At 39.0% G+C, this 12,878-nt stretch overlaps 1 protein-coding gene across 1 annotated transcript in view; it reads right to left on the bottom strand.

Annotated features, from left to right (window-relative positions):
- Positions 1–266: 266 nt before the first annotated feature.
- Positions 267–12,878, bottom strand: part of RBM33 (RNA binding motif protein 33) — a gene marked incomplete at its 5' end in the record, with an annotated part of 39,310 nt that continues 26,698 nt past the window's right edge. Inside the window, 2 exons of the mRNA XM_029087291.1 lie at positions 267–1,089; positions 1,289–1,377. Of these exons, the coding sequence (XP_028943124.1) occupies positions 1,041–1,089; positions 1,289–1,377 (138 nt within the window). The remainder of the gene's footprint in view (positions 1,090–1,288; positions 1,378–12,878) is intronic.

Here is a 12,878-nt window from a genome sequence, read left to right as displayed (position 1 = left end):
AATAAGCTCCTTAATGTTTGCACATAATTTTGGGGAACTGCCACATTCACCAGCAGATTCACAATGCCCTTATAGTCCTGTATTTACTGGGAGCAACACATCAAACCAAGTCCTTTCAGTTACGGGTTTCTTATGGATCAGCATTAGTCACAAATCTCAAAGAAAAAAAACCTAATCAAAATAAAGCATAAGGCAATCATGTAAGCACTAGCCCAGAAGAACAATTAGGAATGCACCACTCTTCCTGTGTAACATTTTTGGAGTCACTAATTATTTCTTTTTCCTTGTATTTGGCAACGTCATTTAAAACAACCTAATTACAACTTGGAGTTCACTATCCCACAATGCTACTGAAGGGAAAAGATCCTTGTTTTTAAAAACCAAGGGAAATGTTATTCCTACACAGGGTTTTATGGAGTAAGTGGAGTTGGAAGGAGAAGATGGAAGTCTTGTGTTGGAATAGAAAAATGCAAAGACAGACTTAACATATTTACAAAGATTGAAACTACAATTTTCCAGTGTCACCTCCAAAGCTTCTCAGCATACTGCTACTCAGTGAAGTAGACCACGTTTAAATCTACGCAAGAATACCCTCTGTGCTCTCAGATACACAACGTAACTAATGTGTTTTGTTTAGAAAAGTGAGTTTTCATTCAAATACCTTGCACCGAAGATAAGAGCAACCATTATCAAATATTCTTTGCTATGAAGAAAGTTTTTAAATCTTTCGAAGTAAATGTTCTCTCTCAAGTCACCGTAGTCACACAGTAGGATCTTGAAGAACAGTGTCTACATGCATTGAAAGCATTTTGAAAAAAAATCTTTAGTTCCATGTGGTTACAACAGAACGTGAACAAACCGAACAGAAATTCCACCTTTGCAGATCCTCTCAAGTGCAGCTCTTCTGGAGGACACCTTGCTGCTTTCTGGAGTTCAACACAGCAATTAAAGACTAAGCTGAAACCCGACGGTTTTGCCACTGTGCCTTGTGTAGCTCCATAGTATGCTTCTGTTAGTGTCAGGGTTTCTCTCAGCAGACATCACTCAACTATCAGTGCCACGTTTATGTGGGACAGATCTATCATGTGCCTGTTAAAAGTTAAAAGAAATTTAAACCTGGTACTCAAACTGATTCTAGGGGTGGAGAACAGACAAGGAGGTTCTATGAAGGTCACTAATAAACAGATGCTTGATTGGATTACGAGAAATATTGAGCAGAGGAGACTGGTTTAATCTTTTCAAGGGAGGGAAGGAACTGAGGCAGCAGCAGCAGCGCTTAATTATTTACCTGTGGAATTTCTGTTGAAATGCTAAAGCATGTGCTGGCTCCTTAAATTTTGCTATGGCTTTCCGCTGTTGAGGAAGCATCTGTAAACTCTGCAGAGACAAAAAGCCAAAACATATTTTTAATATTCACTTGAAGTTGCACTTAAAAAAAAACAACCCCAAAAACAACACCTAATTTTGCACCAAACTGATTGAAATTTTGCTGTATTTCTTTTGTCTTATTGGTGTCCAGGGAATGGAAAGAGACTTTTGAGACTGCAATCAGGGACCCAACTGAAGGTATTTGAGCTGGTGCATTACACAACTGTACCAACTGGAAAACCCAGACCACGATTCATTAAGTAAAGGTAACAGTTCTTCAGTTCAATCCATACAGATGAACCAAACCCTGCAGCCAAACTCCACCAACTGAATGAGAAACATTCAACTGGGCAGAGCTCAACTTCACACACAACCATCTGGAGTCACTGACCTTATGCACTAAAAGATCAGGGCTTTCCACAGGTTAAACAGGACAGAAGCAGGATAAAGAAGTGGTAGGTTTTCATTTCTAAACTGCATATCCTCACATTATTTTTAAAAAACCCAAGTGGTTAGCTTCTGACAGACACTAACCACCACAGAACCCCAATGAGATGGCTCAGGTCACCACTTTCAAGTCCTCCTAGTAATGGGAAACCATGCAACGCGGATCCACCCAGGCAAGTCCATCTGATAAGTGCTTCCCATACCATGAGAGCAGCATTTCACAACGCTGTAACTGTCAAAAAAGCCCCCTATTTAGTATTGAGGTCTCCAAAACTATAGCATGACTCAGTCAGGGCTTTGAAGAACTCATGTCCTTGGCTCCCTGCTGCAGCAGGAAGTCCAGGTTAATGCCAAGACGATCCCAGAATAGTCCTGTGGCCTTGGTAATGGGAAGTTATCAGACTTACTAAGATTAAAGTTGATGCTTAGGTTGACACTTTAGTTATAATAGCATCTTTTTCAAAAAGACACTTGAGAACTTCAAGAAGATGATGTTTTAGACACACCCAACAATCAATGGGAATATGTAACAATGCAGCACCACAGAATATTCAGGATGGAAATAATATGATCATGTCATCCCACTGCCTGTGAACACAGGCCACAGAGATTTCACAGTAACTCAGTTAAAACAGATCTGAAGGCTTCAACTCTAATTTTAAAGTTCCACTCCACAGTGATTCCAGTATCTGACAGAAAGTTTTGGATGCTTAATGGCCTATGCTGCAGCACATACAAGACAGAATTGTTCTGATTCAGCTTCCAGTTTCCAATTGTTCTGATTCAGCTTCCAGTTTCCAATTGTTCTTACAGCTTTGGATGCAGAATTAAAGTATTTCTAACATTCTTCTTTTCTGTGCATAAGTTTCTACATAAAGCCAATCCAGTTTTATACTGAGCTTTAGATATATTTAGATACACACACACACACATATATGTATGCATACAGGCACCTCAAAACTTTTCTAGATTTCTTTATAACCTCCTGATGGATAAGTATAAACATACGCTGCTGCATCTCGCCTGGAACTCGGCAGCATCCCCCCACATTTCCATGATTCCAGCACTCTCATGGTCAGTCTCCAGGATTTGGAACTTCACCTACAAACACTCTGCATCATCATCTAGATTATTAAAAAAGCATCACATATCTTTAGACAAACAACTGGGAAACCACGAACAAACCCACTCGTTGATGTATTTTAAGGGTGACATACTTTGAGATCTCTCAGTGAAAGAATTTTTAATCCAACTAATGTATTCCCTGTTCATTCAATCTAATGCAGCATTTTAGGCAAGATGTCAAATGCCTAGATGAAATTTGCTCTTAAAATTGCCAACTGGTATCTTTTTTGAACAGGTAAGACTCATGTTGATAAGATGCTTATTTAACAAGAGCCATGGCACCTGATACTCATATTTCTTTCTATCTGAGCCTGACAATTCAGCTCTAGGCTCTTTCTGTAACTTATCTTCAAGTGATTTTCAAGTAATTAATTTTGGCAGTAGCTACCGCGCACCTTCTCATAATTGACAGGAAACTTCCCTCTCACCAGGAAAATTACAGAAGTTTAATACTGCCATCACTCCTGTGATTTCAAAGTGAAAGCTGAGGAAAAGTTAAAGGATTCAGCAAACCTGATAAGCATCAGGGGGGTTAATTTGCACTCTGTAGTTTTTGGAAAGCTGCAACGACGGAAAGGTTTAGCTAAGTCACTGCAGCTTCTTAGTTTCTGAGCAGGTGGGAATGAGATTTAGCTTTAAAAAAAGAAAATATTTGGCAGATGATTTTTGGTTTTTTAATCAGAAAACTCTTGACACGTTTAAGCACATTTTACCAACGAGAATACAGTCACGCTGCACAAAGTGCCAATGAAAGACCTTGAACAAAGCTCAGTTCTCCTGGAGGTAATCTGCTGGAGAGGGTGAAGGAGGTGCTGAAGTCTGTGTTCTCCTCTTTGACTGATGTCACTTTATTATCATGTACAGAACTGTATCTAGTACTCATTCTCGACATCACTTTTTTGGCTAGAAAAGAACTAAGGACTAAGTCCTATCACTAAGGACCTGGTCTAGTGGAAGGTGTCCCTGCTGATAGTAGGGGGGTTGGAACTAGATTATCTTTAAGGTCCCTTCCAACCCAAACCATTCCATGATTCTGTGACTAAGTTTTGAAGACTAAGAAGCAATCACAACCATTAAATAAGGTTTAGAAACAAGAGACTTGTAAGAGTTGAAAGAAACCAACTCTGAGTTGCAATTAAAAAAAAAAAAGTAAATCTGTTCCTTTCAAAGAACTTGATGCTTTTAATATTAGAAAAATCTGTTTCAATCACTGAAAGGACAAATATTTTGGAGAACAGTCTGACAAGAGGAGCTGGAAAAGAACCTAGGGATGCATGCCCTGCTGTCACCTACTTCTCTCCCCTCTCCTGAACCATGTACAGCCCTCCTGCGGACAACCAATCCTCACCACAACGTCACATCTCACTCAACTACCACAGAAGATTCTCCCAATGCTTTACGCTCCAGACCCCTGTTGTGATCAACTGGAGAAGAGAAGCTGCATTCAGTGACTTTTTCCACAAGAATCGAGCTATTATTGCATTAATATTCTTGAGATGCACAAAAGCAAACTTTGATTTTGCAGTTCATATACCCATAATGATAAATGATTCAGAAGCTGCTCAATAATTAGCATATAAAAAACTGACTAAAGAAAGACATTCTGATATAGTGCAGATTTATTAGCAAAATATCTAAATCTTAAGCTTATTTATACTTTCATATGAATTAATAAACTTTATTGACTGACTAGTTTGGGCATTATACCACATCTTGTTCTTACGCTGTATTACTGTGTTATTTTGCAATGCAAAAAAAAAAAGCTATGAGAATACTAAGTACATTTTAATACTCAATTGCTTTATCAACGAGGAATCAATTCTTGGATAAGTCTATTGAAAAGCATCTTTATCAGATTTAATTTCACTTGTCAAAATATACAACTGTGGAAACAAAAAGCCAACCCATCTGATCCTTCCCTGAAAGGCCTCAACACCGCCCATTACACCTATCATGTTTTCAGTATTATTTTTGTTTCTCCACAGTATATCTAACTTGTATTTACAGCACAATACTGTACACCAGGATAGATTTAAACCTTTGTGATTTGTTTTCATACTGCCTAACTACTTCTGGAGAAATGTTATAACAAGTTAAAGGTTTCACTCAACAAAAGCTCTTCTTTCACGATTCCCTCTATAACTAAATCAACTAATCTATTATTTGTACATTTTTAACTACTGACCTTGTTTACTTTTGTAGTTAACTACATTTATTTGAAATTACTGTATGTTGAGAGATGAGGGCTGCTTTTTACTTACTATCTAATGAACATAAACTACATGATTTTAAAGGAAGCAGTTAAGTCTTATTTTTGGAATACCGATCTCAATGGCTGCTAAAACTTCTGTGTGAAGCATGAAACTACGGATAGCATAGGAGAAGCCTTGAAGCAAGAGCTAACTATAACAGCAAGAAGCTGGGAAGATCACTGTCAAAGTAGTTTTTCCCTGAGTTAAAAAAAAAGAAATCCTCAGTGTGTGACAATTAGTAGGAAGCACAAGAATTTTTAAACCTAAAGAAAATACTTCTGCTTGACAATGTTTAATATGGGCAGGATTTACAAAATTCTAGTTTCCTCAGAAAAGCTTTTGTCCATCATTTGAAACAACAAAGCCAAATGGACCTACAGCAAGTCTCTGCAAAAATATCAGTCCTTCATGAGAAGTGCTAGCCCTCCTGCAACACCATGCTTCCCAAAATACCGCAAGGATTGCTACAGGGGACTGTGCCAGTGACCTGTTCCAGGTTCAAATCCTTAACAGCCAGTGCTATGGCTGATACTTGAGTGCCACAACACAAATGTCCTGCATACTGTTGGTGGTGGTTTTTGTTTTTTTTTCCTCTTACAAAATCTAGATGACTTCTAGTTTATACTCTAAGGCTTGAGCAGTATCTTACTAAATACATACCTATATGTTACTTAGAGACAGACACATTCAAATCTTTATTAAATACTTCTTTAAATAATGTTCAGATTTAGTGAGTGCCATAGATTAATGGTGTTCCTGAAAAAATAATTCAGTGTGTTTGTTTTAGACCTGAGGTAGTGTCAAAAAGAAGCTAAGAGCATCAGACAGGTCTTCAGACAGCACTAATGATGGCTGTTCTCTCATTTTCAAAGAATACATAATATTAAAGTAATTCTTAGTCTCATGATCTTTGTTATGACGATAAAAATATGAGTCTATCCCAAAGTATCATGTCTCATTAGGAATTTGAGAGCTGTATTTAGTATTATTCTGTTACTTGCTGATTTTGAAAGGCCAGTCGAGGGAGGCAATGAATGACTGGCCATGCCTCTGGGCTGGTTCTACCAAACACCATTTGAGGTCCCATTCAATGGCGGGACACTCACGTTTCCTCCACAGGAGATTCCCTGTTGCCACACTGTGCTCCACTAGAATCTCCTTCTATCATGAATTCCTAAACTGAAATATCACAATCCTTCTAAACGTCACAGCTCTCAGAAAACAACTTCATTCACATCTTCTCTTTAAGTCGACCTAGTCAGACATTCACCAGACAATGAAAACCCCTTCCCAGATCTGCTCAGGTGTAAAGGATTGACAATACACACAATAACTTCCAGGGGATTTCAAATGACCAGTTACTTTACAGATTCAGGGGTACAGATCTACCGTACAGCACTTCCCGAGAACAACCTCCGATCAGGGGTATTCTGGGTGTGTTCCCATTTGACTCTGAAGAAGAGAGATTACACTCAGACACATTCACAGCATAAGAAAAAAAAAATCAAAACAACTGGTTTAAGGCTGAGCAGGAGTATTTTATACGGAAAGGATTTAGGCAGCATAGGGCTCATACCGATCTTGATTACTTCTTTTTTCTGCTTCCTTAGGCACTGCCATGGGAAGATGCAAATCTTGTATACAATGGAAAATGCAACAGCCAACCAATATTTCATGATCGCTCATGCTTTTGATTAAGTTTGCCTACAATTGTTTTAAAATATGCTACCTAATTCAACTATTAAAACAGAAAACCCCACTTTTCCTGCAACTAACCTATTACCAGTGACTAAAGCATGAATATCATAAAAGGATCGTTCCCTCTGCAGACACTTCTTCAGGCCTGCAGATCTACACTGCCCTTAAATTCCTCCTTTACACATGGTCTGTAGTTGAATCTACACTTTTACACTGTCAGTGAAAATAATACTGAAATAGCCTGTACAATAATAACTGCACAATAATCTCTAGTTTCTATTCACTGTAAAAAAAAAAAAAAAGAAAAAAAAAAAAAAAAAAAAAAAAAAAGAGCCTTGAGACAAGCAGCAGGACAACCAGGAGTAGAAAGTAAGAGTTCTCTTGCAGAAAACAAACATCTTTGACACAAACATTCTCAAAGTTTACATAGAGAGGAAGAAGTTAAAAGGGAGATAACAGAGCATTGGGAGATGGAAACCAAGCAGGTAGAAGTGAGACTGGAGCAAGCACTGATGTCAGTTATAGGAGACACATAGGAAATAAGTTTCCTCCTTTACTTAATTCCTTTCACTGAAGTAAGTGGACTACCCAATAGACTACATTCAGTCCAGCGGTGAGTTTGGGATTAGGAATGGCCAGTTCATAGGAAGCTGCTAAAAAAGGGCCTATGCAGAAAGAAACTGTAAACTTTCCTGGCCAACTTCATCTCCAGTGTCTGATCCAACCTGCTCTGCAACAAGATGAAGAGCAGCATGGCAAGCATTTCCTAAAATGAAAGATCAGATTCAATTTGTTCTTCCTCCCAATCAATAAATGCAGACACATTTTTATTATCCTCAGTCTCCTGACACCTGAAGTGCCTTTCCTGGGAGTGACACTTCCTATCCAGCACGAACAGGCATAGAGGCTGGGACAGAATGTTATTTATTTTACCTTCAGCTGTTGCAACTGATCTCTTCCAGCTTCTGTTCCTCCTTCCTGCTTTTCTGCCACCTTTGACTTTCTACTATCCGCATTTAAAAGTGCTCAGGTTTCCATCTCCATATGCAAGATGAGATCAGAAGAACATGACGGGCATCTCAAGCTCATACACTGCTCTACAGCAGGGCTGAACCAGAGAGGCTCATTACAGAGCTGCTCTTCTCTGCCCCCAGCCCCAAAGTCAGAGTACGACTGCCCATGTCCTCTCCCACAGTCAATGGAGCTGGCAAAAACTCTTGGCTGAAAATGTTTTTACAGGCAGAAAGACCACACAGGTCACCAGGCCAGCCCTGTGCACCTCATGTGCCCTGTCACACACAGAACCAGCCTGCTGACCCTGGAGGAGCACTCATCTTCTGGACACGCTCATCCACGCGTGCTTGTCATTTCCACCAATAAGCCTTTAAACTAAAAATACACTGATGGATTTTGAACACAAGTGTCAGTGCAGATAGTTGTCTTTACCCTGTCTGAGCACTAGGTAGCACTAACACTCTAAGAAAGTGAAGAGAAGCACATCAACAAGGCAATTGTTTTTCCCTTCTGAGACCAGAAAAGAAATGACTTACGTTATCAGGGTAGAACTCATATTTGTAAAACTACTCAAAATACAGCTACAGTTGCAGCATTCTCATCACTTCTGATAGACAACAGCAGAGTTTTTCAAAATTTTCTTTTATGATCTTAAATCTTCACAAAGCAATGAGACTTTGCACTTCCATTTTATGTTTGCAACCATTTGATGTAAGAAAATAAGATTAAAGATGATGACGGAACACCTCCACAGAATGATCACTCAGTACTCAAATTATCTGGAGATCTAGCAAACGATCTCCTCTACCTGCCATCATCCTAAGAAAATCAAAAAATCTGAAGGTGGCAATAACTAGCTGAACACAAGCTTCTTTAGACAGTATAAATGTTAAACCTGTATTTAAGAGAACAAAAGAAAACACGCTAGGTTTTTCATGACCTTTGCAACTTATTAGTAATCTACTTTAGCAAGTGGTTCTGGATGGATGTGTACTGGATGTCACTGCCCCAGTCCCCAAGAGGCTCTATTTTGGCGGTGTGCTCAGAAATCTTCTCTACTTTCCAACACTTTGGAATGCATAATTCTATTTACAGTATGTAATTATTTTAGATTCAGCACTCAGATTTTACTGTAGGTTTATTATTTGTATCCAAAAGCTTATCCTCTCCAGAAAGAGTCTGACAGCAAAACATATGTTGAAAGGAAGCACTTCTCCTGCTAATTTAATCATATTTGATTTGTAAAATGAAGCTATGACTAAGCGGCTGTTCCTGGAGCCCCAAAGATTTTCTTTTATTCAGTACCTTGAGAATCCTAATGGTATTTTTTCTCCTATGTTAATAACAGAGCAGCTTTAATGAAGCAAGGATGAGAATTAAGAGAGTCTTCAGTGATTAGGACATAGAGGGTATTTCAAAGCTCATATATGGGAAAATGTAATTTTCTCAATTTCTAGGGTATGGAAAGGAAAAAATGTTGAATTTCCAACTTCAACTGCAAAAGTCTCTTTCATCTTCTTCACGATGCCCAGTTATTCCCAAACCCTGACTCACAGAACCACCACCTCAATGCAAGCTGATGGCAAAACTAGGAGCACTGAACAATGTAAATTAAACCTTCCCATGGTTTGTGCAAGGTACTTGTACCTTGATACTGACATGAAAAAGCTAAAAATAAAAATCCAACCCTTTTGTACCCAGAAAAACAAAGTAATCTCTTCCTCTCCATTCACTCCATTGATAAGTTACAGACTTTTTCCATAAATACATTAAAACTTTCTGTTATGCCAGCAAAGATCCTCTTCCTGAGACAACACATGCAGGATAAGCACACTGCACCAAAATCAGGAGCCAAATTAGGTATTTGAAAATAGGAGCTGGTGTGGGGTCAATTGCTCTACAGATGCACCAGCATAGAAGGTGCAGATCAAGCAGAGGTCCTGTACCAGTGGTACAAGCACTTGCAAACTACTCTGCTGTCAAAGAGCAGAGAGATCATTGGGAAGTGTTTCTTCCCCTTCCCTGGGAGCTATGCTTCAGTGCAGCCATTCCCATGTTCATGTCTTGACTGCAGCAAAAATTGATACATGAGAGGTAATATTCAGATTTATAAGTTGCTTTTGCACATCACTGAAGCAAGATGCTTGCTTACCATTAGAGGCCTATGTCCTACAGTTTGGGAATCTTTACCTTAAAGCAGGGATTTGGGTGCTGGATAATCAGCACGTATCATTTCAAGACACCACCCAGGTAGGAAAGGTTACTCCTTAAGTTCTGATTCAGATTTGAATTGTCTTTTACAGCTGTGACAAATAAGCATGAGTTTGACACACATCCTCTATCCCCTCATAATAAAATGCAAGAAACTGAATTCTCAGAGTTCAACTCATTAAGGAAAGTTTTGATGAATACAGTCAACAGCTAAAGACAAGATATACTACGTCTTAAAGATGGAGTCAGCTACAACTGACTCTCCTTCCCCTCCTCTCACTGTCTCTGGAACTCCATCTGAATCAGCTAAAAACCTAAGCACCTTGCTTAATTTCCCAAAAAGCAGCTAGAATTGCTCACCTTGCTGTTTGCTCACAACAGTCATTTCCCCGAATCCCTCCTATTTCAATTCATCAAGCTGCAACACTTCAGCTTAGAAGATCAGAACTCTGTGCTACCCAAGATCTCTCTGCTCTGGTCATGGCCATAACATGTCCTTGCCTCTCAGTTATTGTCCTCATGCAAGAAACCCCCAAAGCCCAGCTGGCAAGGAACCCTTCCACCCACTACTTGTCTCTCTTCTGCATCCCTCATTGCAAGTCACTTATATGAAATGCATTTTCAAGGCAGAATGAGGAAATAACCAAGTAGAATATCCCTTCTCTATCACAGCCCCCTGACCATTTCCAATTGCAGGGGAATTTGTACAGCCCTGAGCACAAACACTAGTAAAAACATTTATTTAGAGTCACAAGAAGAAAATCCACTTGTGTACTCTGTGATTTTGACCGCTTTCAAAATCTAGCACCATCTGTACAGAAGTGGTTACTGTAAACAGGAACAACACTGATTTTGAAACATTTTGTTTTCAGTTCTTGCCTCATAAGGCACTTTAAATTGCTCCTGCCTCTTCCTCATTTGGTGTGTTAACAGTTCTCTGGCACACTGAGGTACCATGAAAAAAACCCCCAAGAAGAGCTAAATATTGCATATGGTAGTCCCAGTCTCATACCCTTCCTACAAAAGGATCACTTCTCCCCTGCGTATCTCAATATCCACATTTGTGAAACGTCATTCAGTCTCAAACAAGCCAGGAAATTTCTAGTCTTCTGCAAGTCAGGCTTGAAATTCAAGTGCAGAATTAGCACACAAGCCTTCTGCATCATTAGCTAAATTAAAGCATCTCTTTCAAGTACTACTTCTACATCTCTGATAAGGTGAAAACAAATGACAATTTAGAAACTGTCATTTCCAAAGGTAGAGCTGATGTTGCTGCGAGAATGCAAGTTCTGTAGAGCACAGGGATGTATCAAATCCCACTGGAAAATTACTTATCAATTTTTTTCCTATAAGCACACCCTTCTAAATTAGTCTGTGATATTGAATTAAGAGACCAGAGTTTGGAGTCTGTTATGAAACAGTAAGTACCAAATAAATTTTTTAGTACATTCTCAATAACTTCTCTCAATTGTGAGTATTTCCTAGCAGGGTTTCTATTAATCTCCTTCTAATATTCTCATGCAAGATTTAGCAAGTAAACACTGAATAAATGTGCTCTGGAACTGTATGAATAATTTCCTAGTGTACTACAGAACACGAAGGGACAAAGTATTTTGTGAGAGTATTTTTGCTTTCACAAACAAATTAAACCTATCTGAATTGACGACGTAAATAATTCAGCATTATTCCATTTACTAAACTGGGAAGAAGTGAGGCAGAGGGTACATCTTTAGGAGAGCAGTGTGTTTTGCAACAGAGAGCTGATGCCACTCGAAGAAGTCTCACAGAATAGCTCCAATTCATGTACTGCATTTGTAAAAAAATGCTGATGCTGTTAAAAGGAATACCTGAAACTGGAAAAAAAAAAAAAAAAAGGGAAAAAAATTCTCCTCATAGAATCATAGAATGGTTTGGGTTGGAAGGGACCTTAAAGATCATCTAATTCCAACCTCCTAGGCATGAGCAGGGACACCTTCCACTAGATCAGGTTGCTCAAAGCCTCATCCAGCCTGGCCTTGAACACTTCCAGGGTGGGGGCATCCACAGCTTCTCTGGGCAACCTGTCCCAGTGTCTGACCACCCTCACAGGAAAGAATTTCTTCCTAGTATCTAATCTAAACCTCCCCTCTTTCAGATAAACCCATTTCCCTTTGTTCTATCATTAACTGCCCTTATGAAAAGTCCCTCCCCAGCTTTCTTGCAGGCCCCCTTCCTGTTATGTTTCATTATTCATTGACTGATGTTTTCAAATGTACTAACAATAAGTCAGACAGGGCTTCCCAAGTCTTTCAGTGCTCTGAAAATCCCCCATTTTCCTAAAGTCAGTTTAACTGATACATCAGTTCCCACAGGCAGTTTACAAACAGAAGCTTCACACTGCGTGTGTGTTACAACCTTGCTCACAGGTTCCGCTTAAGAGAACTTGCTAAAAAAAATAAATGATAAAGAAAATCCTTCAAAGGAGACTGTTTTCATCTTAAAAAGTAGGTGGTGCTACATGGATTACAAAATCTCCACTGGGTAGTGGTCACTAAGTGCTCTTACCCCCGGACTGCAATGACAGAAGTAGGTAAATATAAAAAAAAAAAAAAAGAGGGTAGGTACAAGTCAACAACAAAAACAAGGACAGCAATGATATATATATTTGCTTTGATATGATTATTTGCCTTACACAACCTCAAAGAATGGACATGCTCATATTGTTTAAGAAAAATAACACAGATAGTACAAGAACTCTAAAATGAAGGAGAGACTTTTGCAGCA

The sequence above is a fragment of the Antrostomus carolinensis genome, unplaced genomic scaffold (assembly GCF_000700745.2).
Source record: "Antrostomus carolinensis isolate BGI_N321 unplaced genomic scaffold, ASM70074v2 scaffold22570, whole genome shotgun sequence".
Taxonomy (NCBI): Eukaryota; Metazoa; Chordata; class Aves; order Caprimulgiformes; family Caprimulgidae; genus Antrostomus; species Antrostomus carolinensis.
This window is presented reverse-complemented; position numbering and strand designations above follow the sequence as displayed.